Below are 27,449 nucleotides of genomic sequence, written 5' to 3' on the forward strand. Positions count from 1 at the left end.
TCTGCTGCGTCTCTGCTGGTCGTCAAGTTGGTTGAGGGAAGTCGTGGTGTCTGGTATCCGGGTCGAGAGGCGATGAGGAGAAGGGGGCGCTTGGCCGGTGTTAACTTATATATTTATTACAAGTAAACAAATCAAGTCTGTCAAAGTTCTTTATAGAAGATTACGTTTAGTTTGAGACCCATAACTTTGTTTAATATTTTTTTTTTAATTCAAAATACAACTGAAAACTGCTCTTTCATTTAGCACAGAGCTTAAAACTAAAAAACGATTCAATTAAAACAAAAATAAAAAACATCAACGAGTTCTACTCAAAAAAAGAACATTGAAAAAGGAAAATTAAAATTAAATTATCCAATCAATTTGGTTCAGAAAAAAATTATGCTCTAATTTTTTTGTTTTAGCGAGCTTCGCTTTTCGCTAAAAAGAATTCCTGCTTTACTCCTTACTAATCACCTTCAGTAGAGGTGTTCGGTGTTCATGTATTGATATCTGTCGACAGAAAAATTCGGATTTTTAAGTTGGTTATCATTTAAATTTTAATTTTATTTACCTTCCAATAATCCAAATGCTTTTTGAAGGCTCCAAATTATTTAACTGATAAACATTTTTATTGCGCTTACCATGATTTGTTTACCAGACGTGTAGTGATCGGTAAAGAGAAAACATCGAATATCGAGTTTAAAGCCTCGATGTTTCCCGAATTTTAGAAAACATCGATGTACCGATACATTTCCGATGTTTTTTCCAGCTCAAATTTCAAGATGTCTCTTTGGATTTTTGGCAAACACAGTATTTTTAATAATAATCTTCCCTAGTTTACTCAGGCGATTCATCAAGAACGAAAAGATATATATATATATATATCCTATGCTTTACATATAGCAAAAGCGCAATCTCACAAATTTCTAAAATCCCAATCACGTCGCTGAGATAACGGATTCTAATACCTTATGCCAACAAAGCACTTAAAGTGTTTGCAAATTGAGGCTAGTGTAAATGTAAAAAAATATATAATACCAAACTAGGTTGTCCCTGCATCTTGAGGCTTTATATTGTGTTTAATTTTTGTAAAACAGCTTTTTAATAGCAATAGAGAAGCTAGGTCAGGGGTGTATGTTCAAATTTTTGGCAATTTAGATTTTATTCAAACGGAATTCATGCGTTATACCGTTTAATGAGCATGGTTTTGTTAGAATGTAAATATGAACGGGCTATTATCGTATCTCTGTTAGCTTATGTGCTCATTTTTCATCGATATATCGAAATGAACTGGTCGTGTGCTAATATGTAATACATTTGCTCTCATAAAAACATAGAAGGGCCTCAAATACTGTCTTAAAAATGGAAGAATACGCTCGAGAACCTTGCCCATATAGAATTGTAGACGATTGTGGTGGTGCTTTTGCTATGGGGTGCATTGGAGGCGGCGTATTTCAAGCAATCAAAGGATTTCGTAATGCCCCTTCTGGCATTCACAGAAGATTGGTATGTTAAGTACTATTTTACGGTTAGAGATAATATAAGATATTAACCATTAGATAAAGATTCTGCAATGGTCCGAAGGTTTAACACCTTGAATGTTACATGTGTTCCCATATAAAGTATAAAACGGTTTCTTGAGAAAAACACAAGGCGAGTCGATATATGTATGTACATATGTATGTACATTCACATGTGCATATGTACATATGTAGATACAGTGAGGAATATAATTATTGGCACAGATGGCTTGCTAAACTTTGGGGCTCAGTTTCTCTCCTTAATATGGGGATATTTTAATAAAACAACATTTTTTTTATATAATATAACTAGCTGACCTGGCAAAAGTTGGGTAAATGTTTACAAGTGCGGTGCACGGTAAATACAGCATAAAAAAATAAAGTCAAATATGGAAACGATGTGTTTTTTTCTAAAACTTCGAAATCCGTTGGCGGAGAGTGAAAATTTTGCGGTAAAATTGCGCTTTAGCGGCTTTTGCTAAAAATGGTCTAGGAATTTTTTTTTTTTTTTAATGGATACCTTGGGGCCGAAACCTTAATAAAAAAGTGGCGGAAAGCTTGATTTCTAAGTATTTATTTGTAAAAATAGCAAAAAAGCAACTGGCCATAGCTTTTCTGGGTATTCACTCAGTACTATAAAATCACTCTGAGTCATTTCGCAACCTTTACAGCGTTCAGTAGTAAAATTGGCAGTGCCTGACATGGTAAAATTGTTAAATTTCTTTTGTTTTTAAATTTTCACACAATTGCAGCACTCTTCATCCACAACACATTCTCAACGGTAAATTTTTTCGCTAGAAAAACATGGCAATGTTCTAAAACGGGTTGCCTCGCGGCAGTAATAATTGCAATTTTAACACATAAATAATTAAAATTTAAGCTTTCCGCCACTTTTTTATTAATGTTTAGGCCCCAAGGTATCCATTAAAAAAAAAAAAAAAATTCCTAGACCATTTTTAGCAAAAGCCGCTAAAGCGCAATTTTACCCTTTTTTATTAATGTTTAGGCCCCAAGGTATCCATTAAAAAAAAAAAAAAATTCCTAGACCATTTTTAGCAAAAGCCGCTAAAGCGCAATTTTACCAATTTTGCACCGTTTTTTTGTTATTAACAATTAAAGATGCGATTTGTAGTACAAATTCGGATCTGAGTGACCGTATTTGCATGTGATGTGCCGATTATTGCAGTCGTCTGGTGGCGGATAATTGCAAAAACGGTTATAACTTTTTTAAATAACAATGTATATTTCTGGTTCAGGCCATAGCCTGGCATCTAAAGAAAAATGCCGTTTGGTTCAAATTGATAAATGCAATAGTTTTGAAATGAGTGTCACCCATGCGAAAAAAAGTGTTTCGGAGAAAAATCAGTTAAAAGTTTTTAAAGCTGCAGACGTAGTGCGCGCTGAGACGAAGATTAAGATGAAGTCGAAAAACAGTGAAAAACAATTTATATGAATTCGCTCGTCCGCAAAGCCGAAGACGATACGCAAGCAATCAGCTTCAAACGGTTCAGTACTGTTTTTGAAGACGAATCGCTTGCTATTTTGCCTTTGTTATTATTTCTCTCTCTTTCTACCCATGCTTTGGCGCAGCGCATGTTACAATTCACACAGGTATAATTGGGGTTTTGTTAAAGTTTGTCTAATTTTTAATAATTAGCGGTTCAATTTTCAACAGAATGTAATCAAATGTGTTGATTTTCATTCTGGTGTACTCCACAACTTTTTTTTCATCTTTACGCAGCTCATTAAATAAATGATGAAATTCGCCAAACGCTTTTCTACCTAAATTAATTGGGTGAATTCTTTCATTCACTTTTTTGTTGCATTTTAATTTAAAAAATAAACTTTCCTCCAACAGCAGCTTATCTGATGAGAAATTCATTGCGACTAACATCCCAAAATCGCAAAAATTCGACTTGCACTATGCAACCTATTAGCTTGCTAGCAACGCAAACAAATTGTGATTCTGGGAACCCTTGCCATTTTTGATGGCACCAAGTGTTGGCAAGTGTGTAAAGTCCGCCAAATGGTGATTTAGACACTTTGTTGCCATCATAATGAACCAAACCGGCACAGGACATGGTGAAACGTTTCACTGTGTTTTTTGGAGCCTTTTATAGTTTTTTTTTTTTTTATAGTCTTTATCTGTCAAAAAATGGCGTACATTCTGGAGTGCCGATCCACGGCTCATTTTAGTTCCATTTAATCAAATAATAGCACCAGGGAGAAAAAATAAACGTTTAAAACAAACTGCGCACTGTATACACGTGATAACTGACAACTGTCCTATCCAAATGACACGATTTTTAGCATGCAAAAAACCATGCAGCAGTGCAAAAACTCAAATAAAAAAGTGGAGAAAGCAATAATAAAACAAGAAAGGAAGCTAGCTTCGGCAAGCCCAAGCTTATATACCCTTGCAGTCATCAAACATGTCGAACAAAATACATAAAGGCTAACAACATTGAAGCTATGACGACTTTTCTATTAATTTTTCATATTGTTCATATGGCAGCTATATGATATAGTTGTCCGATTTTTATGAATTTTTTTCTCGGTTCAAGGGTAGTCCATAAAGTCGATGTTGTAAAAATCATGCTCGTGGAATAAAAAACAACAACGTTATGATTATTTTGCCATTATTTCTATATATATTTTTTGTTCTTTCCTATTTCAGCTATATGATAGAATTATCCGATTTTGATAAAATTTTATTCAAAATTCAATAGTAATTAAACGCCATCTGGAAGAAATCAAGTCAATATATAGTCGGCCGATCCTGCTCGTTCAATAACTTAGTTTGAAGAGAAACGGACAGACAGACAGACGGGCAGACGTACATACGTATTTGGATTCTGATCGTGATGCTGATCAAGAATATACATACTTTATGGGGTCTGAGGTGTCTCCTTCACTGCGTTGCAAACTTCTGACTAAAATTATAATACCCTTTGCTCTGCAAGGGTATAAATATATGAAGAGAAACGCTTCAGTAGTTTTTCGCCAATCCATATCACCGCATAATCATTTTGCAAAACACCATTTCGAGATATTCGCGTTTGAAGTTTCAAGTTTAGTTTATGCGAAGATAAAAGCTAGGTTAGCTAGGGGCGGTGTAACTTTCTACTGCTCAAATCTTTATGAAAATTTGGGAATATGTTTTCAAGAAGTTGTTCTTCAAGATAAAGCAATACAAAAATTTACAATTTTTTGAAAATAAAACAGGTATATAACCCCCTAAGAGAATATTGTATTGCGTTGAAAGATACCTTTCGCCTTGCCTCAATTTAAGGGCACCACAAGTAGTATAATATATATATTTCAAAATAGTGTATATGTATATTCAAAAACACAAGTTGGAGCACGAAAGGTCTTTTTTTTTTACGAACATCAGATGTAAGTCGGATCTCTATATTTTTCAGAAGAATAATCGTGTCATCGGCTGCGCAGCTGCGCTTTCGGGATGCCGGCAGCTCACATACTATCAGCTTGGTCACGCATGCCATTGATGTCATATAAACAATCGTCGAAAATATAAAAACTTAATAGAAAAATCGACATAGCTTCGATGTTGTTTAGCCTTTATGTACTTTGCATGGTACAATTATACAAGGTAGTCCCGTCGGCTGCAGAATTGTTCGGGTTCACTCCCCTATCGACCAGTACGCTCGGGTTTTCGTAGAGAGAGGTTGTGCGCGGACTAAATTTTTCTGAAAACATTAACCCTTGTGTGCTTATGAAAAATACTTGTTGCAATTATTGCAGCAAGCACATACAATGCGTAACATGTAATATTGCACAGAAATTTTTTGAAAGGGTAACACTATGGGAGCGAGTCCTAAAGGGCAGCTCTGGGTAAAAACCAAAAATTACGGAACAATTAATACTCATTGTCATATAACAGTCTTTTAAAACCCTATGCACAGTATATGGGTTAAACAACACACTCTGTTTCTGTTTCTTTCGCACTTATGAGAAAACAACCTCTCTCTCGCACTCATTGTAGTGTCCAATAGGGGAGTGAAGCAGCCGACGGGACTACCTTGTATAATTGTACCATGGTACTTTGTACTTCGGCTTGCCGGAGCTAGCTTCATTTCTTTTTTTTATGTGAAAGAATTGCTTGGTGTACATATCAATTTTAACTGAAAGCTAAATTAATTTTCGTTCTTGGCTTCACTTAAAAATTTAATTCTTTATAGATCGGAAGTATAATTGCCATAAAAACTCGTTCACCCGTCATAGCTGGAAATTTTGCTGTGTGGGGTGGGATGTTCAGCACTATTGATTGCACACTCGTCCAATTTCGAAAAAAGGAAGATCCTTGGAATTCAATAATAAGTGGAGCCGCAACTGGAGGTATATTAGCTGCAAGAAATGGTAAGCATAATACAATAATCTAGATTAATATACAATAGAAAAAGACATCTAAAAAACAGAAAGAAACTTCAGAAACGCGTACTAAGGGAGATTTAATGGCTTTTCAATCGCGATGTCTCTGTTATAAAGTTTTTTAAACTTATTTTAAAATTACTGAAGATTTTAGCATTTAAATTTCTTTTAAAATTCGTCCCCATTCTACATTTTTACTATTTTTTTCGTACGGTAAGGTTTTAAAGGCCAAAAAAAAGGGTTATATTTGTTTTTTTTTTTGCGGCGAAATGAGTAAGTCGGTCAGAAGTTTGCAACGCATTGAAGGAGACACCTCAGACCCCATAAAGAATATATATTCTTGATCAGCATCACGATCAGAATCAAAATACGTCTGTACGTCTGTACGTCTGTACGTCTGTCCGTCTGTCTGTTTCTCTTCAAACTAGTCTCTCAGTTTTATGGGGTTATATCCAGTTGCGAGGCCGAAAAAATGAGCTTTTTTGTAAATTATTTCTGGAGAGCCTTTTTATTGTATATATACGTGTTGTATATGAAAAGTTAGATAATTTATTGTGGTTTCAGAATACATTTTCAAAAAAAAAAAAAAAAAAATTGGATTCCGTCGAACCTGTAGAGGATCTTCTGAGGGTCCACTTAAAAAAGGTGTTTTGCGGTGGGGAAGATATCTCTGATCCAAATTATCAAAAATACAAAAAACCAAAAGGATTACATAAAGAATAGACAAATACTGGTAATGATGCGGGGAATTTACAAAATTTTGATTTTAGACAAAATGGCGGCTTCCCAAACATAGAACTTCGTTTTTGGCACAAAAATTTAAACTTTGAAGTGACTAAAAAAATAAATTTTTGGCGGAGCCGAAATTCCCCGCGTCATTACCTGAAAAAAATATCTAAGAAGAGCCTGTGAAAATTTCAATTCAATCGGTCAAGCCGTCTCGGAGAAATTTTCCTCACCGACTTTGAAGACATCGTTTCGAGAAAAACGCATTTAAAGTTTTGGCTACTAGTTGAACTACGTGGGTGACGTCTTTAAAAATACACTCATTACTCCAAAACTATTTACCGGAATACTTTGAAATTTTCAGACAATATTCTTAGATATACATATATACATTCAAAATCGGCAAAAAAAAAATGTCGATTACTTCAAAATTGCAACTGGATATAACCCCTTAAACCAGAAGAAATAAAAGTGTTACTATATTTATTTTATTTATGTTCACCTTTTTCTTTGTTCATTTCTAGGCGTTCCAGCCATGGCAGGAAGTGCGATAATAGGAGGCGTTCTCTTGGCTCTTATCGAAGGCGTTGGAATACTATTTACTAGAATATCTGCTGATCAGTTTAAAAATCCAGTTCCACCAACAGAAGATCCTGCGGCTCTTGGAGATGGAGGAAGTAATTTTTCGTTTGGGTCAACTTCCAATCAAAAACAATATCAATAAAATATTAAAATTTTAAGAACAGCAAAAATCTATTACATAAAATGAAAAGTATGCGCGTGGTATTATCATTTTTTGCCTTCAAGTATTACAGTACGTTTCATCACGCAATTTTAGTTGTTTAATATTGGGAGTACTACCCATAGGTAGCCCCCCATTGTACGTCGGTAAAAAAGTATGCCCAAAAAGTCACATAGCCAGCTGAGGCTTTTGAAAACAACTCTTCATCGTCTCGTTTGTCTATTTTTATTGTTCTTTGTTTGGTTCGTGCGCAAAAATTGCAAAATTCGAGCCGAACAAGGGGAAGTGTTGCTTTTTGCATTTTATTCGAAAGAAATGCAGCTGTGACGCGTCGAATGATTGTAGAAACTTATAGTAAGAGCTATATTAAGGGGGGAAATACAATTAGAAGGCCTGAAATGAGGGCTATCTTTGGGAGTGGATTGCAAGTAGGGTATTAAATGAATCTTAGCGATTCTTTTTGCATGTTATTAGGTTATTATTGAGCAATACAAATCAGTCAAGTTTTTTGAAAAATATTGTAATTAAGCCCATTTATGATCAATAATGTGGAGTCGTGTTTTTTGGAAAGGACTTTGCGCCGTGCAGTCTCCAGGTCCAGGATCGCGACTTAAACAAAAAACACCAACTGGGCTTTAAACTTAAAGGTACAGCGCACACCATGAATTATTCCATATTTGAAAAAAATTATTTTTCCATTAAAAAATTTGAAGTTAAAAAAAAATTTAAAAAAAAAGTTTTTTTTCGACTTTGTAAAAAAAACATGTTATAACAAACAAATATGAAAAACCGTTATATTCATGGTGTGGAGAATTTAATTTCAAACATAAAGCAAAAAACCGCTTACGATTAAAATAAAATCTCTGACCTGTACATTGCACGGCGACTTTGAAAACACGACTTTTCAGGAGAAGCGTTTAAAGTTTACTTTTGTGCATGTCCGCCATATGACACACCCTCACTAAATTGCTTATAACTTTGAAAATAAGTACCGGACGGCTTTATGCTTTTAAAGGCTTATTCCCAGACATATTTAGAGTACATTGAGCCAAAAAAAATTTTTTGGAAAAAAAAAATTTCTAATTGTATTTCCCCCCTTAATGAAAGAACGTGTCGGGAATGGTTTCAAAAGATTATAAATGCCAAGTATGACGTGGATGACAAGGAGCGTCCCAGACCTGTCAAAAAGTTTGAGGATGCGAAATTGGAGGCTGCAACCACGCGAAACCATCACGGGAGCCCTCTGTAGGACGCTGGATGGAAATTATTTTAAAGGATGAGATTAAATTATAAGAAAATTGGAGTTTTTCTATTTGTACACCCAATAGCTGCGCTTAACTGTATTGTGCTTTTGCTGATACGGTCCTATGCTATGTACGCTTCGTAGAAAAACAGGAAAAGTTTAAGGCAGGGTCTTTCATCGTTGCTTACGGAAGAGCAGAACACCAATACTACGTAAAGAGGACACTAACCCAGCCAGCAATTGGATGACTGTTTTTGCATTAAGCACCTTGATGAGTCTTCTTCGATTCGTTGAAATGATTAAAAAAGATTCGTTTTATGCGCGACTAGAAAATGACTCGAAAATGAGTCGCAAATGATCTTCAAATATGATTTATAAAATAGCAAAAACAAAATTGCAAAGCAATCGAAAATTGGTCATCCAGCTGATTGAAATGAGATTTTTTGTTGCTTTGCATTAACATTCGGTGAAAGAACTTGGAGCTTAGTCGCGCGCTCTCCCTTGGTTTTCTGCTCTTTGCCTTATCTCGTTGATCTTTTTCTAACTGTACTTTTCACCAAATTTGAAGTGGTTGCTGCAATGTTCTGCATTTTTAAACTCAATTTTAGTAACTTTGTGAGCTCAGTGAAATTAGGTACGGTGAAAAAAATATGTCGTCCAAAAAAATTAGAAAATTGGCAAAAAAAGAAGCCAAACAGTTACTAAGCAAAGACATTGTGTTGTCTGCATTAAAAAAAATGAATACATGGCAGATGACACAAAAGAAGAACTTGTCGCAGAAAATTTCTATGAAAATTCTAACGACCCAAGCGCGTCAAGTGAAAAATGTTCTTCTATGAGTGATTTCGATAGTGAAATTGAAAGTGAAAGTGAAAACGAAAAAATAAGTTTGTCCGAAGAAATTTCAAAATGGGCTACCCAATTTGGAGTAAGCTTTGCTGCACTTAATGCATTGCTATCAATATTACAAAAGTGCAATATAACAGTGCCAAAAGACGCTAGAACCATTTTGAAGACTCCTGGTTCTGTTACTCAGAGAACAGTTGGAGAAGGAACTTACATACACTATGGAGTAAAATGCGGACTAACGGACTTTTTGACTGTACAAGATTGGAAGTTACCGAACTTGGTTTTGGACTTCGGTATTGATGGCCTTCCCTTGTTCAAAAGCAGCTCAAAACAAGTATGGCCAATATTGGCCAGCGTTGCAGACACAACCTACGTTTTTCTTGTTGACGTGTATGAAGGAACTTCTAAGCCAAGTTGCGCGATGGAATATTTAGAAGAATTTATTTCTGAAATGACAATTGTTATGCAAGAGGGTTTTTTGTTTTCGAATAATTTGTACCAAATCTCTATTCGCTGTTTCGTAATGGATGCACCGGCAAAGTCTTATATTTTGGGAACTAAGGGACATAGTGGATACTATTCATGTGGCAGGTGTACTCAAAAAGGACAAATGGTTAAACATCGTCTTATTTTTCCACCAGAAACCACAAATTCACCTAGAACTAATTATTCCTTCAGAAATAGGACTCAGCCCGAACATCACTTAAAGCAATCTCCAAACTTTAAATATTGATATTGTATCGCAATGTTCTTTAGATTACATGCACGTTGTATGTTTAGGTGTGATGAGGACATTGTTGAATGCATGGATAAAAAAAAGGGTGCAGACTTTTCTTTAACATCGTGGAAAATCGAATCTACACGGTGCGTCCATTAAGTTTCGAGACATGAACCATATCTCAGCAAATAGTAGCGCCAGCTAGGTGTTCGAAGGTGTATTTTAAAGCTTAAACCTTTTTCTATTGACATGTCAAACTTCATTACATTTGCTTGACAAATAACAAGGATATGACAGTTTTCCCTAAACAGTTTTTGATCTGATGTTGAAATTCCAACATGGAACAAAGAGCAAAGATCATTGCAGAGAAGTCGTTGCAGCCGCCAGAAATGATCCAAACTTTCTGAAATCAATTGTTACTGGCGACGAAACATGGTGCTTTCAGTATGATCCAGAAACTAAGCGCCAAAGTTCAAAATGGAAGTCGAAAAACTCACCACAAGCCAAAAAAAGCGAAAATCTCCTTCAAAAATCAAAACAATGCTCATCACTTTCTTCCATAGTAAAGGCATTATCCACAAAGAGTTCGTTCCAACTGGTCAAACGGTCACTGGCACGTATTATCTTGAAGTTTTAAAGCATTTGATGGCCAGAATCCGTCGTACTCGACCCGAATATCGCGATCCAGAGAAATGGTGTATGTTGCACGACAATGCGCCGAGTCACAAATCAATCATTGTTCGTCAGTTTTTGGCCCGAAATCAAGTCTGTGTGTTGGACCACCCACCGTATTCACCTGATTTGGCGCCGTGTGACTTCTCCTTGTTTCCAAAGTTGAAGTTGAAGTTGAAAGGATGCTTTTTTGAAGATGTTGAGACCATTAAAACGGCTTCGACATGAGCATTGGAGGCTATTCCACAAAATGAGCTGAAGCACGCATTTGAATCACTATTGAATCGCTGTAAGAAGTGTATTAAAGCGAAGGGAGAATACTTCAAATAATAAATTTGAAAAACTTGAAATATCTTGTTTATTTTGCGATTTATGGAATCAGTCTCGAAACTTAATGGACGCACCGTGTATATCAAAAGAGTTGCATTTTAATAGAAATAACATGACAAGGGAATTTAAAAGAAAACCTCGAAGTTTAAAAGAACTAGACAGATGGAAGGCAACAGAGCTTAGACAATTTATACTTTATACTGGACCTTTTATATTAAAAGAAGTTCTTACTACAGAAAGATATGCTCACTTTTTAAAATTATCTTTAGCCTTAAGAATTCTTTTAGATAAATATGACTGTAAGCTTAACAACTCATGTGCTGAAAATCTTTTAAAATCTTTTGTGTTTGATACACCAAGGTTATATGATTTGTCCTTCATAACTTATAATTTTCATTCATTATTGCATATTCATGAAGATGCCAAGCTTTATGGATCTCTAGAAGGTATAAGCGCATTTAAATTTGAGAACCATTTAAATAAAATTAAACGAAACGTTAGGAAAGGAGATAGTGTAGCAGTCCAAATTTATAAAAGACATGTAGAAAGTAGCTATAATTTAGAGAAGGAAATAGGATATGAATTACATGCTAGTTTTGGAAAAACTAAAAAGGGAAAAATATTAAATGTAAATGTAAAAGGTGTTGTTTTCTCAGTCCGAGAACCCGATAATTTTTGTTTGGTAGGAAATAAAGTTCTTAAGATTACTGAAATAAAGAACTGTAATAATATGCCAGTTTTTTTTGGAATGGCAGTAAATAACTTGACGCAAGCTTTTCTTCAACCAATTGAGTCGAATAATTTTCAAATGTTTTGTGCGGCTGATATAACATTTGATGACAAAATTGAGTTTTCAGTAAACGATATTCTTAAAAAAATTATATGTTTGCGTAATTCTTCGACCCTTAGTTTCTTTTTTACACCCCTTGTGCACAATGTCTGAGAACTATTATTCTTCTGAAAATTTCCAATACACACAATTGAACAATTCAAGTAGAGCATAATTAAATACAATAACTTTCAATAACGATATTATTTTTAGTGCAAAATGATGCCAGATTTGACAAAATTACTAATATTTTACTGGAAATACAAAAAGAAAACCGAATGTTAAAGGCTGAAGTTGTGGGGACCTAAAGCTTTCTATTACCAAATTGGCAGAAGAAGTGATTACCGTCAAATTGGAAAATAGGAAATTTCACAGCACCAGAGGGCAACACATGGAAGATTTGCCAGACTTCAGAAGCCTTCCATTCACTGATATAAATGAAATAACTAACTTTGATAACGACGTACAGCAGGATGATGAGAAATTACAACAATTTGTAAGTTTTGTATATATGAATCTATTTTATTTTCTTATAAATAACCAAATTTTTAGAAACAATTTATAGGGAAAACTGGTGGTGAAGGGCCAACTCAATTTTTGAGAGGAGCAGTTCGTAAAGTATTTTCTGACGAATTGGCTTCAATGTATAGTTGGAAAGGCACCAGCACAAAGCCAAGCGCTGAAAAGTGCTTCCTTGTTACAATAATTAAAAGTAAGATAATATTTCTATTATTGGTGAAAAAAATTAATATTTTTCTCCTCCTAGATATTTGCCACCTAAAATATAATTGGTGTTTCAAAAATTTTTCGTTCATGCCAAAGAACGTTGTAATAAAAGAAAGCGCGTGAATTAATTAGTTTAGTTAATATTTTATATAAATAATTTGTTAAAATTTAATTATCGTTAATTTACTACATTATTGTTATTTTACTACTTTCTTACTTAATTACTCAATTACTTAGTAACATCCTCCATTTCTTGAACATATTTTTTTTTTGTATTTGTTAATTTTGATTTATTGTTAATACTACATTCTATCTTATATACCTATAAATATAATACTGTAAAAATTAATGAAATATTTTAAGTTGTAAGAAGTTGTAAGAATATATGAATATATATATATATATATATATATATATATAATAAATAACAAATTCAAGAACAAAATATTGAATATTTCACTTATTTTTTATTATTATATGACTAGAAAATGATTCGCTTATTACTCGAAATATGACTTGCAAACGAGCGAATTTCGATAAAAATATGACTCGAAAAAGACTCGCTTCTTGCGAGCAAAATGAGTCGAAAACGACTCTTCCTGAGGTGTCGAATACGACTCATTAGGAAGTGTCGCGGCTAGGGTTCCACTTTCTCCTGAACAGAGTATCTTTTTCGATCAGAAAACGAGCGCATTTATGCTTATTTTAATCTTCTAGGAGAGTCGAAAATGACTCAAATTCGATCAGAAATTTTATAAATTGCTGGCTGGGAAAACATGTAAAATGTAAAGCATGTCTGTTCGGAGCAGACCGCCAGCAGCTAATTTGGTGCGCATAGGTGTACCGCTTCAGTCACATTTCGAATCCGCTCTTCAAGCCTCTCTTTGTTTATTTAAGTTTGTTATCTATAAGCGTCAAAGCGACGGTATAAAGAAGCCGCGCTTTCGGCTTATCTCACCTCAGTAAAGCTATTACATCTCTCGTATACATTGTTCGCGAAAATATCGAAAACGAAAAAACATAAGAGTTGCAGCTCCAAATATACATACTCTAATTAATTTAACCTACTCGTGCGTTATTTTATTACAAGGGTGGCATATTGGTTGTCTTCCCCACAAACATTTTGGTGACCCCGACGTGATATTCGTTCACGTGATATTCGTTTTAATCGGAGTCTTCAACTTAATTTTCGTTCGTTTTAATTTCGCTTAAACATTTTGTCATTTGTCGTCGTTTGCGGGCATTCGGTCACAAACACACAAACGCGCATACAAAGTGCATTTAGCCGGGCGTTTGATTTTGAACATTTCGCGCTGTTCTTTCGTTTGATTTTGAACGTTTCGCGCTGTTCTTTCGCTTTTGCTAATCGGGCAAAATCTGTGCAAGAACAACAACAACTTGTACATAGGTTCCGTAATCTTTTGGTGACGCTTGGTGCTCTAAACTTTCGCGCTTTAAACCACAGGGTGTTTCGTGCAAGAGTTCACTTTCAGTTCAGAAATTACCTTTTGTTTTTTATTTCTTTTTGATTAATAAAATGCAAAATCCGGTGAACGAGAGTCAGCCTCAAAATGGCCCAAATGAAATTGAATTCTTTCGGGCCAAAGTGCAATCCATTTTGCGGCAAGTCAACGCGGTCAAAAATTATTTAGTGGCCAACATGCGCGGTTAAAGTGGATCGAGGCACAGAACTTGGCGTTTGATTCCGCCCAGACAGCGCTGGAGAGGCTGGACTTAGCCGAGATGACGGGCGACAAAAGGATGGAGGCTAAGTTAAATCGATGCTTAGCGGCCCAACGCAAATTGCAATTTGCTGGTGCCACAGCTTCCAATTTAACATATTTGGACATGACGAATAACGCAGAATTTTCTTTTCGGCCCAGAAAACCTCGATTACCAGCTCTGGAGGTAGCTCGTTTTTATGGATCCTACTCAGATTGGCCGGACTTTTTCGCCACCTTCAATACGGTCATTGGAAATAACGAAGAGCTAACTGATATCGAAAAACTTCAGTATTTGCGGTCTAGTTTAGGCTCGCTCGAACCGTCAAATGCAAATTACCAGAAGGCTTTGAATTTACTCCTAAATCGATTCGATAATAAAATCTTACATTTCCAGGCACACGTAAAGGCTATATTTGGGTTGAAGGGTGTCGAGAAAAGATCTGCCAAGGGTCTACGGGAGCTCAGCGATTTACTGAATTCTCATCTTTGAGCAATCCGATCCCTGGCTACTACGGAGCAAATTTTGGATGGACTTTTGATTCACATCGTCGCTCACAAGCTGGATCAGAGGACGCTGGAAAAATGGGAAGAGGTCTTGCCCAGTGTTGAGCCTCCAACATGGACTGCCATGGAGTCGTTTTTGGAGAGGAGGTGTAGGATGATGGAAAATTTGGATCAAGCCTTGGTAACTCAAACACCAGGCCAGCAGGTGGGAAAAAACTTGCATAGACATTATTCGAATGTACTTTTCGCTTCTGCTAGCAACTCAAATCCCATGGTATGCCTATTTTGCAATAGTAGGGGCCATCATTTCCCAAGGTGCTCCCGGTTTTTAAATTTGAGTTCGAACCTTCGATTTCGAGAAGCAAAGAAGATGCAACTTTGCCTAAACTGCTTGCGCAAGGGGCATAAACTGCAGCAATGCAAGGCATCTCATTGCGGGCATTGTCGCAGGAAGCATAACTCATTATTGCATATGACCCCGAAGCCCGAAGCGAATTAAAGTTGAAGCATAAGCCATCGCTTACACCCATTTCGGGGATCTGAAAATCGTCCTTAAAGGCGGCCAGGTCAGTCGACATTCTTGCGCAATCACGGGATGCAAGCTATCGTGCGTCATTCGCAGCAGTTGTGACGCCAAGTATCACTGACTATCAGCCTCACTTCGACATAGATGCTACAGGATGGAGGATTCCAAAGGATATTTCGCTCGCTGATCCTCACTTCAATAAATCGCAACCTGCTAATTGGAGCTGGTCTATTTTTCGAAATAATTGCCATGGGGCAAATGCATTTGGATAGCAACTTGCCAACTCTTCAGAACACCAAGCTTGATTGGATCGTTTCTGGAAGGATGACAAGGCTGCCAAATCAAAGATCTATTTCATCTGTCATTGTCCAGGATTCTACTGATTGTTTTACTATTACTTCCATAGGAAAGCGATCTTCGAATATTGAGGACTTCTCATCAGGAAAGCCAGTTTCGTTGCCTGAAGACTGCGATCGGAAGCATCGTATTGTTGAAGGAGGACCACATTCCATCTCTAACATGGCCGCGTGGACATCGTCAGAGTAGCTACGTACAGCTACGGGCCTCTTAATGATGCCGTCTCCGAACCGTTCTGCTCATCGAATTCCATATATGTAGTTGGAAATGTATCCCTTCCAACGGGGGGAGTATGTTCGGAGCAGACCGCCAGCAGTTATTTTGGTGCGCATAGGTGTACCGCTTCAGTCACATTTCGAATCCGCTCTTCAAGCCTCTCTTTGTTTATCTAAGTTTGTTATCTATAAGCGTCAAAGCGACGGTATAAAGAAGCCGCGCTTTCGGCTTATCTCACCTCAGTAAAGCTATTACATCTCTCGTATACATTGTTCGCGAAAATATCGAAATCGAAAAAACATAAGAGTTGCAGCTCCAAATAAACATACTCTAATTAACTTAACCTACTCGTGCGTTATTTTATTACAAGGGTGGCATATTGGTTGTCTTCCCCACAAACAATGTCTTTTTTTCTAAAAAAAAAAAAAGGAATATACATTTTTAAAAACTAAAAAAAAAATTTTCTAATTGAGTTTGCATTGAGCAATTCATGGTGTTCACTAGTAAATACCTGAAAGAGAGTAATTATTTCATAAAAACTCTACCTACATTTTTTAAGAGGCCGCCAAACAAAAAAAAAACAAACATGCCAACAAAAAAATTAATTTTGAACTATGTCACCAACCAACTCACCAACAACCACATAAGAGTGTTGTTTCATTATGGGTAATACAGATAGTGCATGGTAATGATAATGGGACAACGAATATTGTTGTGTAAGCCGTGCGTTGCAGCGTATACGTACACAAAATTGGTCACCCATAAACAAGAGCAGTTATAAAAGTAAACGAGATCGATGAGCTGAATAACTCTCCATTAAGAATACACCCATAGTAGCCTAAACTACCTAAGCTAATTTTTAAAAATGTGTTGGGCCTTTTCGTTCTCAGCGTTCATAGCGTTCAGCACAAAATGTCACCTATTCACTTAGTGGGAGAACCTTGGAAAGAATAACGCTTGTTGACGATCTTGGCGTCCAATTGGACCCCAAACTTAAATTCTCTGCTCGTATTTCGAACATGGTTAATAAAGCTAGGGGAATGCTTGGATTTATTAAACGATGGTCGAAGGAATTTGAGGATCCTTACGTTACCAAGGTTTTATTTATATCATTGGTCCGGCCAATCCTTGAGTATGGGGCACCCGTTTGGAGTCCTCAATACGGAGTACATGCTGATCGCATAGAATCAGTACAAAAAAACTTTTTAATTTTTGCCCTACGCCGCCTAAACTGGAATGCAAACCTATTCCTACCCTCATATTCTCATAGATTGCTCCTCATTAACTTGCCCTCCCTTACTAACCGTAGAACGATGCTTGGGACTGTATTTATTCAATTTATACCAAGTAGATTTACTAGAAATTATGTTCCTTTAGTTTTAAATCTTTGTAGATCTAATTACGACGTGCATGAGCCTTTCAGGGTACTTTGTTCGGACTATAATAGACTGTATTCTATATATAAAACGATCAATACTAACATTTCTGGCACAAAATTAGATCGTTAAATTTAAAATTAAAATAAAATGTAACTTTCTCTCCTTATCTTTCGTTTTTTCTTTTAAAAATCGCGTCAAAATTATCGCGAATCGTGCCGTACGATACACGGCGGTCGCCCCTCGGTCGGTTGGGCGGGATTGTGGGCCGTAGGACTTTAAAAAAAAAATGGCCTGCATGAAATTTTGGGCATGAAAAAGCTGTCGGCGCGATGGATGCCGAGTTTACTCACTCCGCACAACAAACGCAACCGTGAGACCACTTCAGAGCAATGTTTGACGCTGTTTAAGCGCAATCCGAAGGAGTTTCGGCCGGAAAGGAGATGGCCACCGTTTTTTGGGATTCACAGGGTGTGATCTACATCGACTACCTGGAGAAGGGCAAAATGGTCACAGGGCTGTACTATGCCGAATTATTGGGCCGATTCGCCGCCGAATTGCAGAAAATACGCCCCATTTGGCAAAGAAAAAAGTGCTCTTCCATCATGACAGCGCACCGGCTCACACTTCCGCCCTCGCCACGGCCAAATTGGAGCCGTGTGTCTTCTTTTGTTTCCAAACTTGAAAAAGTCACTCGCTGGACAGAAATTTGCGTCGAATGAGAAGGTTGTCGCCGCTACAGAGGTCTATTTTGCAGACCTCGAGAAAACGTATTTTTCAGACCGGTTAAAGAAGTTAGAGCATCGCTGGGTCAAGTGTATCGAGCTAAAAGGAGATTATGTTGAGAAATAAATTGCCTCTTTTTTTCTTTTGGAGGCTATATTATTATCGGACCACCCTCGTGTGTGTTAGTATTGTTATACCATTGCAGAGGGTATTATAAATTAGGCCAGAAGTTTGCAACGCAGTGAAGGAGGCTCCTCAGAGCCCATCAAGTATATACATATTTATATTCTTCTGAATCGAAAAACGTCTGTATGTCCGTCCGTCTGTCCGCTTCTTTTATTTTTTTTTTTGCTCATAAGCATTTTTTTTTATATAGGGGCCGTCCATAAACCTCGTGACGCTCCTAGGGGGGTGGGGGGTTTATCAGAGAGTCACAGGTGGTCAAGAAAGCCAAAAATTAGCGTCCCGAGGTTTATGTACGGCCCCTTAACAATGTAATAAAATCAAGACATTTTACTAAACTCTTATTAAAGAAACAATACAATAGGAAACACAGGCAAAAAATAAATTTAAAGCACTGGCCATAATTAAACCTAATTGAATAAGGTGCAAGGCTTTATATAACACTTTTTTTACATGCAGTAGACAAATGTCAAAAAGAACAAGTTGAAAACGAGAAAAGCCAAGGGAAACACGAATCTCGCACCTCCCGTAGACTGAGCTGCTCCCATAGAGCCGAAGGCACTCTCTACGAAGTTAACGTCCAACTTTTGGATTCCCCTGGTCCTCTGCTGATCCAGAACCTGTCCCTCCTTAATCGTTGTTGGGCAGATTGACTGTTAGGTAATTATTGAATCTAGCTCCGCCCAAAGAGCTGGTTTCACCGGGTTTTGGAAAAGCAGTTCCCGAAAATGACATGTATCTCCCGTGACTGCGCCGTCTTCGCAAATTCGGTGATTATGTGGACTTCAGGATGTGTTTACTGTTCAACTTCTTAACGGGCACACTATTCTTGCGACGCCAAATGGTGTTTACAAAGGCAAACTCAACCATGCTGCCTAAAATGAAGATGGTACAGCCCAGGAACCTGCTGACACCTTGATGTAGCTAACTTTTGGCAGCGTTTTACCCTGCGCGAAAGCCAGAGTTATAAAGGTTAGCAAGGTGCTCGTGCCCAAAGTAATTCTCGGTGGAGCCTGATCAGTCTGCAGCCAGAAGGATACCCAGGATATAGCCACAATGAGGATAGAGGGCAGGAAGTAGTCCGTCAGGTAAAAGCCGACCACTGTAGTAAGGTGAACCGTGAAGCTGAAGGAGCAAACTAGTCTCTCAGTTTTAAAGCTATCTTGCTGAAACTTTACCAAAAGTTGTGTAGTTAATGCATTCATTTACAATTGTTACTCCGTTGTTTTCGATCATATCGACTTGATTTCTTGCAGATGGTGTTTTTTAACTACTGTCGAATTTCGAATTAATTTTACAAAATCGGATAACTATCTTATAGCTGCCATAGGAAAGATCGAAATTTATATATATGTATAAATAATAAAAAAAAATTTAACGTCGCTGTTTTTTGTTCCGCGACAATTATTTTTAAAACATCGATTTATTTAAATACCCTTGAGTCGGGAAAAAAATTTCATAAAAATCGGACAACTACATCATACAGCTACCATAGGAAAGACCGAAAAATCTAGAAAGAATTCACGGAAATTAACTAAAATAAATGATAAAATCGTTTTTTTTCTTCAGAAAAGCATAATTTCAAATTAAGTTTCATAAAAATCGTTAAGCTTTCATATAAAAATTCGTCGGAAATACAGAAACTTCATAGAAAAATCGACATAGGTTCGATGTTGTTTAGTCTCTATGTATTTGGTTAGACATATTGAATGACTGCGAGGGTATATAAGCTTGCCGAAGCTTCCTTTCTTGTTTTAGGAGATGCAGAGAGTCAGCAGTAGAGATTTAATCGAATGCCTATGCATATCTATCTATACTAATATTATAAAGAGGTAAAATTTGTTTGTTTGTTTGTTTGTTTTTTTTGTTTGTTTGTTTGTTTGTTTGCAGCGAATAGGCTCCGGAACTACTGGTCCGATTTAAAAAATTCTTTCACCGATAGAAAGCTATGTTATCGTGGAGTTAAATAGGCTATAATTTATTTTGAAAAAAATTAGGGATCCGTAAGAAAATTGCAATATTTTCGCATATAAAGTGAGTTGCTACCTCATCACACTGACAAACACGCTCCCATAGCATTTTAACTCATTTTTTGTGTTCACTGTGAAATTGTGAAAAAAAAAAGAATTTTTATTCAATTTAAGTTGAATTGTGAAAATTATGTGGATTTGTGGCATTTGAGGATAAATTCACCACTTTGTCCATAGTCCAAAATGCTTAGAGGACGACGTGCAAACATTGGCCGCAGACATCCAAGCCAGCAACAAGTATATTCACAAAACTTAAGCGAAGAAAGACAAATGAGCACATGGAGATCATTGGCATCATTCAATCGCTTGGCTATCCAATATGACCCCACTGCGAACTACTGTGATAATGAAAGATATTGGACCAATGGCGACTATATACCGATATTGCAGTGCGATAAAGTTTAAAAGAGAAACGGCTGGATTGTGCTGCGCAAGTGGAAAAGTCAAACTGGAAAAGTGTTAAATCACCATCTTTCTAACTTCCATATATTTGAAAAATGTTCCAACATTGACTTTTATGTTGTTAAATTGTGTTGACCAGCGAAGCGGACACAGGACCTCTAGTATTATATAAACCTGATGGATCGACTGGAACGCGCTATCCAGGAAAACATTCGCAACTCTATGGCAACAATTGGGAATTAAGGTTCGAACTACAGCCGCACCAACCCCATTCTCCAGGTATGGCCCACAGCCACTACTGGCTTTTTTCACATTTCAAAAAGCACCTCCAGGGCAAGAGACCTATTTTGAAGGTAAAAGTCCATTCTTCTACACAAATGGCATATAAAGTTTGGAAACGCGCTGGACTGAGTGTTTAGCCGGATATGGAATCAGTATTGATAAAAATTTCCATTATTAAGTCGGAAACTTACTGAGCGGTGTTTTAAGGTCGAAACCGAAAGTGTCCCTCGGGTCATGGCCGAGATTCCAAAATGTCGAGGTACGCGGAGAGAATATATATGTAGATGTATTATTACCTCCTCCCAATTGAGCACAGGATCCAGTAAAATTTGTCGCATTAACGTCACAATTACTGCCTTGGCGAGAAACAAAACGCATAAACGAAAGAATGAAAGTATTAGTTGTGAGGACTCTGAGAGCATCTCTATGTGTACTGCTTTTTATGAGAAGCAAATATAGATGGCCAGATAAGTTTTATATGGCATATCGCTGCGTACGCGATATGCTCTACTCCAGTAACTTTAACCTTTCTGACAGTCTGCAAACGGTCGGAAGAAAGCGAACCCATTATTTAGTTAGTTAGCAACTCTAGGTTTGTAATGATAACAGTGGATGAAGAAGCCAGCCTTTGGCATTTACAGCCCAAATGTGTGGCGAAGCAAACCGATAAGCGCTTTGACTCCGGCGTGTTTGGTCCAATTCCAGGAAAAATAATGATCCTTTAAGAAATGCAAGGTAGGTCGATAGAAATTGGTGCTCTAGTAGTCGACTTAAGGGGGGGAAGGTTTTAAAAATTTTTTTTTACATTTTTTTTTATTTTTTTTCTGAATGACCAATACGTCGAGAACAAAAAACTCTTCCTGATTACCTCGGGAAATTCATTATCTTTACAACGCATATCACATTTTATTTTTAAGATGATCCGTTAACGCCCTATGATGTTCACCGCAAAACAACTTTTTTTAGGCGCTTCGGAAGATTAACCGCCACAGGCTTATTTTTAAATATTTTTAAATAATTTTTTTCTAATACTCTTCAAAAGTTAAACAATAACATGTAATTAAGCTCAATAAAATAAACTTACTCATTTCGCCGCAAAAAAATCAAACATGGCCCTTTTTTTGGCCTTTAAAACCACGTCGTCCTCTAAGCATTTTGGACTATGGACAGAGTGGTGAATTTATCCTCAAATGCACGATCCACATAATTTTCACAGTTCAACTTAAATTAAATAAAAATTCTTTTTTTTTTCACAATTTCACAGTGAACACAAAAATTGAGTTAAAATGCTATGGGAACGTGTTTGTCAGTGTCATGAGGTAGCAACTCACTTTATATGCGACAATATTGCAATTTTCTTACGGATCCCTAATTTTTTTCAAAATAAATTACAGCCTATTTAACTCCTCGATAATAAAGCTTTCTATCGGTGAAAGAATTTTTTAAAACGGACCAGTAGTTCCGGAGCCTATTCGCTGCAAACAAACAAACAAACAAACAAACAAACAAACAAACAAATTTTACCTCTTTATAATATTAGTATAGATTCGTTGTTGATTGTTTTACCTTTTTTTTGCTTCTACTCTATTTTTTTCATATAAAAAAAGTACTTAATCAGGACACGAAACTCGTTGAAAAAACGCAAATGTTGTATCACTTTAAAATTTGTAACTTAACCCTTTCATGCCCACTGTTGCCTACAGGCAATAATGTTGTTTAATTTTTGGTAATTTTGGCGAATGCAGCTGCAGCGTGTGCTGAGTTATCACTTATGATTCGAAGCGACCACAGCTGCCGAAAAATTTTACCAAAAAGTGTCCGTGCAAATAGTGCGATTAACTAAAATTAGTGACAAATACTAATAAAATAAGTACGTACATATCTTTAAAACAGGTAAGACTATGATAAAAGTATAAAGTTGGGCTTGAAAATTGTTTTATAAAGAGTGTGGATTTTTTCAAAGGCCTAAAGGCAACATTGCAGTAAGGACATACCAAAGGACTTAGAGTATCGAAAATCGATATGAAAGTTACTTGGGGTTCCTATTAATCATTTATGGCGTTAAATATTTTTTATGTGTCCCCAGATTAATTTGGGCATGAAAGGGTTAAAAGCACGTGGGGGTCGTTCAAATATTACGTACATAAGCAGATTTTTTCAATTATGTTATCATTTATTTCCGTTATTTCGCTATAGATTTTTCGATCTTTCCTATGGCAGCTATATGATATAGTAGTCCGATTTGTTCTCTATTCAAGGGTATTAAAAAAACTTGATGTTCTAAAAATCATGCTCGTGGAATTAAAAACAACGACTTTATAATTTTTTTTCATTATTTTTATTTAATATTTATATTTTTGGTCTTTCCTATGGCAGCTATATGATAGAGCTATCCGATTTTGATAAAATTTAATCCGAAATTCAATATTAGTTAGAAATCGAATTCTAGAATAAATCAAGTCGATCTGATCAAAAACAACGGCATGAGAATTTTTTATTTCATTTTCCCATATGGGAGCTATCCGATATAGTCGGCCGATCCGGCCCGTGCCGACTTACATACTGCATGCAATAAATACACAACTTTTGGGAAAATTTCAGCGTACAGACGTATTTGGATTCTGATCGTGATGCTGATCAAGAATATATAATATTAAACAAAATGCGAAACTTAAAATGTGTTTAAAGTTAATTAAACTTACTATAAGCTTTGAAAATTTATTTGTGTTATGTTGTAAAGGAACTCGAATAAACGTTTTGCAATAATCATTAACAAAATTAAAAATTACCTTTTTGTCTTTGTTCTCAATGTTAGTAACAATTCTATTCCTAGTCGCGTAAATGCACAGCGTGGTCAATGTACCACGGTCCTCAGAAAAATGAAAAAATATCTAATAAAAATAAAAAAAATGAACCTGTCTTCGGCGAGCCGATACTCTTGCAGTCACCACAAATGTCGGGCAAAACACTATCGAAGGTATTAAGACCTATTTGCATAAATTTTCAATTTTGTCACCGGTTGTTTCTATGAAAGCTATATGATATACCTAGACGTTTCATTTTCATGAAATTAGATTCGAAATTCAAGAGTTGTTACAAAACTATATTTAGATAGAGCTCCCCATTTTTCCGATGTCAGCTATATGATATATGTAGTTGTCTGATTTTTATGAAACTTATTTCATGACCCAAGACTAGTTTAAAACTTGATTCTCTAAAAATTATGGACGTTTTGTAAACTTTTTTATTTCCATTTATTCCATATTAAACGTTCGATCTCTGCTATGGCAGCTATATGTCAAAAATCGACATCCAATTTCAATAAAATAGAGTTCGAAATTTAACACCATATCGAAAAAGTCGATATGACCAACAACAAAGGTTTATTTTTTCGATCTCTCCTGTGGTCGATCTCTCACGTTACGACCTTTATAATGCATCCAATAACTCCGTCGATCGGTTTCTGATAACCAAACTTTTATAAGAGTTTCAGTGGGATAGCTTAAAAACCGACAGACTAGTTTAAATAGAAACAGACCGACGGATATATATAGGATATATATATACTTTATGGGGTCTGAGGCGTCTTTTTCACTGCATTGCAAACTTCTGACTGAAATTAAAATACCCTCTGCAAGATTATGAAAATAACAAAAATTAAGAAATTAAGCTGATTTACAGTACCATTTACCGTTTCACAAGAACTCCAACAAGAGGCTTCTGAGACCTGACTACCAGCCCAAGTATTCACTGCAGATTCACAGCCAAACGAAACAAATATTTGCTTCTCTGCTGCCAAAATCGATTTTTCTTGTTCATAAATTTCTTTCTGAACGTGGTAATAGAATATCCTAACAACAGGGGCGTAGCTACCGCCGTATATGCCGTATCAATTATACGGGGCCCCGGGGCACGGGGGCCCCGAAGTGTGTAACAGTGAATATTTAAAATTTGATTTTTATTTGTAAAATGGGTTAATAATGTGATAAATAAATATTTCTTCTCACAATATTTTTTATACCCTTGCAGAGCAAAAGGGTATTAAAATTTCAGTCAGAAGTTTGCAAGGCAGTGAAGGAGACACCTCAGACCCCATATATATATATGCATATATATATGTATATATATTCTTGATCAGCATCACCATCTGAATCGAAATATGTATGTACGTCTGTCCGTCTGTCCGTTTCTGCCCAAACTAGTCTCTCAGTTTTAAAGCTATCGTGCTGAAACTTTCCCAAAAGGTGTGTAGTTATTGCATGCAGTATGTAAGTCGGAACGGGCCGGATCGGGCGATTATATCGGATAGCTCCCATACGAGAGAATGAAATAAAATACTCTCACGCCTTTGTTTTTGATCAGATCGACTTGATTTCTTCAAGATGGCGTTTTCGAACTGTTATTGAATTCGGATTAAATTTGATCAAAATCGGATAACTCTATCATATAGCTGCCATAGGAGCGATCGAAAAATATATATAGAATTAATGGAAATAAATTGATAACATCGTTGTTTTTTATCCCAAGAGCATGATTTTTGAATATCAAGTTTTTAAAAACTCTTATATTGAGAAAAAAGTTTCATAAAAATCGGACAACTATATCTTATAGCTGCGATAGGAAAGATCGAAAAATCTATATAGAAAAAACGGAAATCAAATTGTAACATCGTTGTTTTTCATCAGACAAGCATGATTTTTGGAATAAAGAGTTTTCTAACGACTCTTGAATACCGAATTAAATTTAATCAAAATCGGACGAGTATATCATATAGCCGTCATTTGAACAATAGTCGAAAATATAGAAAATGATTAAAAAAATCGTCTTAGCTTCGATGTTGTTTAGCCGTTATGTATTTTTTTCGACATATTTGATGACTGCAGGGGTATAAAACCTTCGGTTTTACGAAGCTAGCTTCCTTTCTTGTTTTCTTTTGTGAAAAATCTTTACCTGCATATAAGGGCCTCCAAAAAATTTTTTATACGGGGCCCCGACAAGGCACGCTACGCCACTCCCTAACAAGGTCATTTTTGAAAATTCGAAGTCGTTTTAAAGATACAGCATGTAGAAGAAAGAGCTGTTCGGAGCGTTAAGTTCAAACTTGAAACTTTGAACGGGTTTTTCTCAAAACTGTGTTTCTCAAACTCAGACTTAACAACCATAAACGCACGAAATTGACTTGTAAATCGAATAGGCCCAAAATTTCGAGTTTTGAAGTGAAACTTCCTTAGGCGCACGAGGGTAAAATTTTTTCAAATGGAATGGTAACGTCACGCATGTATGGAACGGAAGTGTAGAAAAAAAAGAGAGAGCGATCGAGACCGATTGAGAGAGAGTAAGACAGGGCGAACTTAGCATGAAGCATCCAGTGTTGCCAACTTGGCTATTTTCTGGCCAGATTTGGCTATTTTGCATGACCTAAAACTAGAAACCACTCAATATGGCAGGAGCCTGTTATGTTGGCTATTTCATAAAAAAAAATGTGCTATTTTTTAGCTATTTTAAATAATTTGTAATATTTGATATTATTTATTTATTTATAGTCGACTAAAAAACCGTCGACCATCAAATTACATTTTCGGAAATCGTATATTGGCAATAGAGACGTTGTTTGTGGCTATTGATACATAGACACCACGTTTACCGCCCAGCGTAACCGAATTGTGTATTTTAAATACTAAAATATTATTTACCCTTTTGTAGCTTTTGGGTACTTCGTGTACTTGTATAAACAAAAAGTTCGCGATGCTTGGTTGGAGGATCCCCAATTTAAGGTCTGTGTTGCAAAAGATTTAACTAACAAATCAAAAGCATTTTGCAAATATTGTAAGTGCACATTGAATGCAAAGTTGTGAAACTTTATATCGCACGTTGAAACTAAAAAAAAAAAAAATGCTGTTTTCAGTACGCCGTCCCCCATAAGTGTCTTTCACAGATTGGTACAATGGGAAAGTATTTGAGTTCCGAGGAGGTAGAAATTGGGCAAATTTTAAGCAATTTGCTTAGCGAAGAAAAATCATTAAATAATCAACACTGAATGTACAAAAATATAAGATTTTATTATTGAAAACTAACGGCTATTTTAATTTACTATTTTTGAAGAAATTTAGCTATTTTTGGCTATTTTTTTTTGCTTCCACTGCTATAAATGACCACTCAGAGTTGGCAACACTGGAAGCATCTAGCGATGGACTGAGAATAGGGAGCAAGCAAGTGAGAACTACAATGAGTGCGAAAGAGAGTATGTTTTCTTATAAGTGGGAAAAAAGCAGAAGAAGATGATGTCGTTTTACCCTCACGCTGTGCATGGGGTTTAAAAGGGACTGTTATATGACAATGAATATTAATTGTTCCGTAATTTTTGGATTTTACCCAAAGCTGTCCTTCAGGACTGCCA

The 27,449-nt window shown here is 36.2% G+C and overlaps 1 protein-coding gene and 1 pseudogene across 1 annotated transcript; one reads left to right on the forward strand and one right to left on the reverse strand.

Moving 5' to 3' along the window:
- The first annotated feature begins 1,243 nt into the window (after nucleotides 1-1,243).
- LOC108094872 (mitochondrial import inner membrane translocase subunit Tim17-B) lies at nucleotides 1,244-7,392 on the forward strand. The gene is made up of 3 exons (XM_017195700.2): nucleotides 1,244-1,485; nucleotides 5,702-5,879; nucleotides 7,142-7,392. Exons 1-3 carry the CDS (start codon nucleotides 1,342-1,344, stop codon nucleotides 7,339-7,341), a joined length of 522 nt encoding a protein of 173 aa, XP_017051189.1. The 5' UTR covers nucleotides 1,244-1,341; the 3' UTR covers nucleotides 7,342-7,392.
- An 11,395-nt stretch (nucleotides 7,393-18,787) lies between these two features.
- Nucleotides 18,788-19,574, reverse strand: LOC108102182 (annotated as a pseudogene).
- Between the last annotated feature and the right edge of the window lie 7,875 nt (nucleotides 19,575-27,449).

The sequence above is a fragment of the Drosophila ficusphila genome, unplaced genomic scaffold (genome assembly GCF_018152265.1).
Source record: "Drosophila ficusphila isolate 14025-0441.05 unplaced genomic scaffold, ASM1815226v1 contig_470, whole genome shotgun sequence".
In the NCBI taxonomy this organism is placed as follows: Eukaryota; Metazoa; Arthropoda; class Insecta; order Diptera; family Drosophilidae; genus Drosophila; species Drosophila ficusphila.

Coding starts and splice junctions, on each gene's coding strand:
- LOC108094872 (XM_017195700.2), top strand. CDS start 1,342: ATGGAAGAATACGCTCGAGAACCTTGCCCATATAGAATTGTAGACGAT. Junction 1,486..5,701: donor CTGGCATTCACAGAAGATTG/GTATGTTAAGTA, acceptor AATTCTTTATAG/ATCGGAAGTATAATTGCCAT. Junction 5,880..7,141: donor TATATTAGCTGCAAGAAATG/GTAAGCATAATA, acceptor GTTCATTTCTAG/GCGTTCCAGCCATGGCAGGA.